The 7,013-nt window shown below is 44.7% G+C and overlaps 1 protein-coding gene across 1 annotated transcript; it reads right to left on the bottom strand.

Annotated features, from left to right (window-relative positions):
- Positions 1-1,643: 1,643 nt before the first annotated feature.
- Positions 1,644-6,188, bottom strand: SUCNR1 (succinate receptor 1). The gene is made up of 2 exons (XM_064455869.1): positions 6,080-6,188; positions 1,644-4,011 (listed from the first exon to the last, which is right to left on the bottom strand). The coding sequence occupies exons 1-2, from the start codon at positions 6,173-6,175 to the stop codon at positions 3,061-3,063; spliced, it is 1,047 nt and encodes a 348-aa protein (XP_064311939.1). The 5' UTR covers positions 6,176-6,188; the 3' UTR covers positions 1,644-3,060.
- Between the last annotated feature and the right edge of the window lie 825 nt (positions 6,189-7,013).

Genomic DNA, 7,013 nt, shown 5'->3' with positions numbered 1-7,013 from the left:
AGACATTCACACCCTGCCTGTGCCCCTGCTCTGGGTGTGCCTGCTCAAGCAGGGGGTTGGATGAGATGATCTCCAGAGGTCCCTTCCAACCCCCACCATTCTGTGATTCTGTGATTCCAGCATTAACAATATTCACTGCTTTATTACACTAATCTCATTAATAACTCTGCTAGGTGAGCAGGTGACCAGAAGGTGCAATGAATTGCATTGTGGAGCGATAGGCGTTGTATTTGGTTTGGGACATTCCTACGTGAGACACACATACAAAATCAGGATAAACAGAAGGTGGATTTGTGTTGCAAATGTAAAATTTCTCTTTTAACTTTCTTCCTCTAGCCTGGGATGGATGGCAGCAATGAAAGCAAATATAGATAGTCAGATGTAGGAGCTGACAATCACAAATCTCTAATACGGGAAAAAAAATTTAATTACAAACAGCATGTCCAGGCAGAGTGTATGTGGCGGTTCCATTTCTGCTATGGGATTATATACATATTTTTAAAAACCAAAACCCACCAGCTCCTCTTGTGCCCCACATAAGCCTACACACAGCCTATTCACAAGAAAAAGAAGTCACTGAGTTGATACAGGAAAGCCCCAAATAGCTACAGTTTTAGAAAATAAAAATTTATTTGAAAAGTCCTGTTCTGGCCACTGCAAAAGACAAAGGTAAGTCTACTAAAGGTGTTTCAGCTTAACAGTCGTTGCTGTATGGTGCGTAAAATTCCTCTTTAATGTGTTAGGCTCCCACTTTAAAAAGGTATATTCGCCTCACTTTTGGAAAATCTGCTCTTAGCTTCTTTTGTATTGGGCTGAACACACGCAATGTCACATTCAGATGAATTATTGCCTCTTGGTGTTATGTACAATGGTCCTTAAACAGCAGGAGGTATTTATAATGGAAGCTCAGGTGCAGCCTTATCTATCCCAGGCCATGCTGCCATAACACACATGATAGATCTTTTTTCCACCACTGACAGAGTGATTTAGTGATTTATTTGTAAAGATTTGTTACAAAGCAAACAGAGGGAAGAAAATAAAGATTTACGCACATTTCTCTCTGGTCAAAATTTTGCTTAGCGCTCTCTGGCCACCCTTCTCCCCACAGGTACAGCCTGCCTGCTGTTTCCAGCCCCCTCAAAGCTGTGTTGTTCCAGCATGGGAACCGCTGCCACTGAGCCAGAGCGCAGTGGCTTTAGCCAGCAGCATTGCTGGGGGGAAAGGGACCACCCTCCCACAGCAAACTTCTTTGGGAGCGGTGCAGGAGACATTTGTGTGATGTGACAGCAAAATCCTTCCCGCAGCATCACCAGGAGCAGCAGCAGCATCACCCAGAGCTCAGGGTGATCGCCGCCAGTGCCCAGAGGGTGGCTGGGCCTAGCACCCAGACATGTCTTGGCCACCCTCTACCCAGGGGAACACTGGCACTTGTATTTGTGCAAGATACAGAGAAAAGCAGCTACTTTATCCCTCAAAATGAGACAAATTAGTACTTTTGCTCACAGACTTTTAGGGTCTTACTGTTAACAGGAAAAAGGCAGATAGAGTGGCTTCATGGACATTAAAGAGAATAGCATACAAAAGAAAAATACACAACACAAAGGAGGATGTACAGTTTATTATCAGGCAGGCATCAGTGAAACATTTAAGCATACTGCAGATGAACAACACATCAGAAAGCAGAACTAAAGTTATCTCTGATGAGTCATGACCAGCAGTCCTTTCTCCACACCGTGGGGAACAGCAAGCCCCTGAGCAGCGCGCACCTTGTGCTTCACTGGGGGCTCCTCCAGCACCTGCTGGAACTCAGGCAGAGGAGGGGGCAGCCCGCACCCTGCCCACACTGGTGCCCATGATCCATCCGGCACACCCCAGTGCTCTCAGCAGGTCCTTCCCAAGCCCAAGCTCGTACAAGCATATTACAGCACCAGCCTCTTCACCCTTCATATTTGATGTCAGGTCAGTCAATTGGAGAGTAAGTTCTGCTGCTACAATGACTCTGCAGGGATGTTAGGTAGAGAACTGGCTCATCATTGGCTCCTGTTTCATTATTGGAACTGTTAATGAAGTTCTAACTGTGAGGTCCAAATATGGCTTCAAGCTAGACATTCTGCTCGCACTCATAGATAATTACATTAAAGTTAAGTAAAGCTATACTTTGAAAGGGAACAGCAAAAATGCCAGCGTAAGCTTGCATAGCTGTCCTGGTGACGTACGAAGGCAAATCTCAGTCAAGAACTGAACCAAGAGATTTTCTTATTTTTACTTCTGCAAGCTGAATCCAGCTTTAATATCAAAGTATGAAAGACCATGTTTACGCACACACAAACACACACACACAATCTTCACTGTGGAAGCAGTGCTTCCATGAAATGCTTGTAAGACCTGCAGCCAAATGTTACAGCTTTCTGCACTCCTCGCACTCATGACAAACAAAAATAGCAACGTAGCCACTGCCTCCCTTCTGGCAATGACGACGAAACATTCCATTTGCATACCCTCCTTTTTTGCCACATCCGAGATGCCAACCCTCACTAAATCAGCTGAAAATGCAAATTGTCTGAGTTATTCTGAAAGGTAAACCTCCCAGGAGGTGTAGAGTTTGCACACACTCCCTCAAAGAAGACTCAGCCTTGATCACCAAACTGTGTTGACCATGTGAATTAGTGCCCCTGGCACATTTTAGCCAAACCGAGGTCCAGTCCAGCCCAGCATCAAGTTATGGCTCACAAAGAAGCTGCCTGTGAACAGTGTATTTTCCCTCTAAGAACTACCATGATGATCTTTTGTTTACAATATTAACAGGCCATAGTGTGTCCTGCTGTGAGAGCACTCTTTCCTGATGTACTGTTTTGAGTGAGCATCACTTCTGGTTTGCTGGAGTCAGATTAGCAGAAGGAGCTCTCCTGTACAATAAGTGCATTTACAGGACAATCAGCTTTCACATATTCTATAGCACAAATAGAGTTATCTAAAAAAATGGCACTCTATGTTGGTGAATGTTCTCCCTAAGAGATTTTCCTCTCCCCATCTCCCACTACGAGAGGTCTCCTTATTCATTCATTTGTTGGTGTTTGTCACCCTGCTCAAGAGCTGCCTTATTTTTGCCATCAGCATCTCTCTGAAGTGATCACCCATTAAGAAATAAAAAACAGGATTAATGGCACTATTGAAAAATGCAATGGGTCTCGTGATGATGTAAATGGTGTTGATGATGCCCTGCGTGCACTCAGATATGTTCAAGGCTGGTATTCGGGAAGCAAGTCGGACATTGCGCATTATGTGATAGGGAGTAAAGAGCAATGAGAAGATAACCACTGTGAGGACAACTAAAGTAAAAGGTTTTTCAAGCGTCAGGAGGGAACTGAGTTGCTCACTCCTGTTTTTAAGAAAAAGGACCATCTTCACATAGAAGCAGCACATGATGACGAGAGGGATAAGGAATCCAAAGACAGTCAGAAACATGCTGTAGATCAGGTTTTTCATGGGGTCTCCAGAGCTTGCATAATCAAGACACTTGTAATTATTGTCAGGCGTTACAGGGGCCAGGAAATACATCAATGGCAGCAGTTCCAGTATCACCCCGATCCATATGGCAGCAGACACAATAAGGGCCGTTTTTCTCTTCTGTAAAACGTGTTCTCTGAAAGGACATTTTATGAGCATGTACCTGTCAATACTGATAACAGTGAGGAAAAGGATGCTGCTATACAAGTTTGCATGCAACAGAAATCTGTTGCTGTGGCACAAGATGCTCTCATTTGTCCATTGACCTCTGGAGTAGCTGTTCACGAGCATTGGAAGAGTACACAGAAATAATAAATCTGATAATGATAAATTGAACAGGTAGATGTTGCCACTTTTCCAGTTTTTCAGGCAGAAAATATAGCCGAACACAACAATGGTGTTTCCAATGAAGCCTAAAATGAACTCAAGGCTGTACACGGTGGAAAGATAATACTTTTCTAGGACACCATTATACAGCAAACAGCCATCTGTCTGGTTCACAGCCTGGAAAGTCAAAAGAAAAAAAAAATTAGTAAAAGATCATTGCATAGCTATTTTTATATTGTTGCTGTAATAGGTGAATATAGCATGCTATTTCTTTACAGCCTATATGGTGAGTAGAGACTTGAACTCGACGAAATCTCTTATGCGCACAAGCTATTGATCAGAGTTACCAAGCGAGATGAAAACTTGTGTGAGCAAAAACCTGTGGAGGAGTTTGAAGTAATAGCAACACCTGAAGGCGTCTGCCATAACATGCCAGCTGCCGGTTACCCAAACCCATGGCAGTACCAGAGGCTGGGAAAGTGCAACTTGCCTGTCACTGCTTTGTCACAGCCCTTGCTGAAAGTCATCTGTCTCCCTGTTACCCAACCCCTGTCCCGTGGACTCCTCACTCATCACTAAAGCAGAAGTCCCCTGTCAAGACTGACAAAGGATGAACTCATTAGCAGAAATACAGCCACAATCTGACAGCGATACTCAGAATTCATTAAGAAGTCAGGAGACAATGTGTTTATTTAATTAATCGAACCATTCATTGCACACATTGCACGGTTTTTCTGGTAACTGTACTAGAATTGCAGAGAAAGAGCTGCGTATCCCACGCATCATGGCAGGCATGCTGGAGGACTTCTGAGCCAGTCCTGCAGACACAGAGCATTTCTGCTTCTAGGGTTTTACAAGTTTCTTCTGTTTTCAATGAAAAACCCCTTTCAAGAAGGCAAGGTTCAGTTATGACTGCGTCCTCATCGATACGAAAGCTACTGTAGTCAAGGGGACAGCACAGTCAAGACCAGGGAAAAATGCCTTCGAAGTCAAATTCACAAACTTTAAGTCACTTTTGTTATTAACTTCCTATGAGGTGAGAACACTGTGTCATTTATTCAATCACAGCTCATAACTTCTGCTAAGCCCACGCTCTGGGTATTAGGGAGTACCCCAGCCCAGCCCCAAGGAGCAGCTGGAGAGGGAGAAGCTGCTCCCTGCCGGGACAACACGGAGCACCGGGCTGGCAAACGCGTGGCTGTTTGCAGCCGGGAGAGCTCCGGGCAGGGATGCCAGCACTGCTGCCACCCCTCCTGCACTGCTATCTCACCTTCGCTTTGGTTCCAGACAAAGAGCTTCTCCTTTCAGCTGGGTAGTAAGTAGCAAAAGCAGTATTTAAGGAGCAAAGCTTTCTAGGAAGCGGCACCAAGTGTGAGTTTGCCTGAGGACAAATTTTGCTTTCGTTCTAAAGGTTGGTGGAAAAAATGCTTTCATGCTACAGGGAAAGAGAGTAGGATCTCAAGTGCTTACTCCTTTCCTTTCTCAGGCAAAGACACCTTCACCCACCTGCAGATAAACTGCAAGATAAAGCTTTTAGCAAGAGCCTTTGGTTAAAAATATTAGCAAAACGATTAGAAAGCAGGGGAAAGCAAAATCTTAAAAAATGGGATACAGAATAAAACTGAAATCAAGCTAAGTCTAAACTCTGAAAAAGCAGCAATGTGACTACCACAAAATCTGCTAAAGGCAGTCTTCACAAATAGCATAATTGTTTTAAGTATTTTTCACAGCTGTTCTGGTGCCTAGAACTTGTTAATAGATCTCTGCTTTCAAAGCATTTTATTTTAAAGGTAGATCATGAGACAGAATAAAGTACAGCATATACAAAACTTCATAAGCTATATCTAGCAAATCTATACACCTATACTGCGTACTGCAGGAAACAAAAATTATATAGCCTTGACTGCTCACACAGGTCAGAATAACCTCACATGCAGCACCTAGTATAACCCTGGCTGTTCAGGCTCTTGAGAAGAAACTCAGCACTTCAGTGAGATTTTAATTCTAGGAAACACTGCACTAACAGTAGCACTTTAAATACAAATAATAACTTAAAAATTACAGTATTGACAGATACATTGAATTAGGAAGTTGTTAGAAAAAGACTGATTAATCAATTTTACAGTAAGGAGTCAGGGTAAAACAATTAAAGGGTTCATTCAGAAATAGTCTCTCTAGAGGAATAGCAGTCTTCTCAAGAAGCCGCAGCCTGACAGCCAGCTCTCAGACCACAAGGACACCTTACCATTCCCAGGGCTGGGCGCTGCCTCTCCCTCAGCACTCCTGGACCATGCCTTGGTGAGAACTTTGAAGTCCCTGGAGTGCAGCACAGCATTGCCATTTAACCTAATTTGCATGTGATTCAAACAATAATGAGTCAAGGCAAAGGAGCAATTTGTTTGGCTGAGCAGAACAAGGGGGCAGTTTTCATGGGAGGAAGGTAGTATAAAGTGTATGCTGAGCCAAGAAGAGAGCAAACAAATACTTCCCCTTTACAGAGACCTGTTTGGAAACTTCCCCGGGGGAGGATGGGCAGGCTGCAGCTCTGCCCTGTGCTGTGGGGAGCCTGTAGTGTGCTGAGAGCGCCTGCCACACGCAGGGCTCTGATAGAGGATTTCATAGAATCCTAGAATCATTAAGGCTGGAGAAGACCTCTAAGATCATCCAGTCCAACCATCAACCCAACACCCCTGTGCCTCCTAAATCATGTCCCTAAGCACCACATCTACACATTTTTTGAACACCCCCACGGATGGTGACTCCACCACCTCTCTGGGCAGCCTGTTCCAATGCCTGACCACTCTTTCAGTACAGAATTTTTTTCCTAATATCCAACCTAAACCTCCCCTCATGCAGCTTGAGGCCATTTCCTCTCATCCTGTCACTTGGGAGAAGAGACCAAATCCCACCTTGCTACAACCTCCTTTCAGGTAGTTGTAGAGAGCGAGAAGGTCTCCGCTCAGCCTCCTCCAGACTAAACACCCCCAGTTCCCTCAGCCACTGCCCGTCAGACTTGTTCTGCAGACCCTTCACCAGCTCCATTGCCCTTCTCTGGACACGCTCCAGCACCTCAGTGTCCTTCTTGTACTGAGGGGCCCAAAACTGCACACAGTACTCAAGGTGGGGCCTCACCAGTGCCGAGCACAGGGGCACTGTCACCTCCCTGCTCCTGCTGGCCA

This window comes from Phalacrocorax carbo, chromosome 7 (assembly GCF_963921805.1).
Source record: "Phalacrocorax carbo chromosome 7, bPhaCar2.1, whole genome shotgun sequence".
Lineage (NCBI taxonomy): Eukaryota > Metazoa > Chordata > Aves > Suliformes > Phalacrocoracidae > Phalacrocorax > Phalacrocorax carbo.
This window is presented reverse-complemented; position numbering and strand designations above follow the sequence as displayed.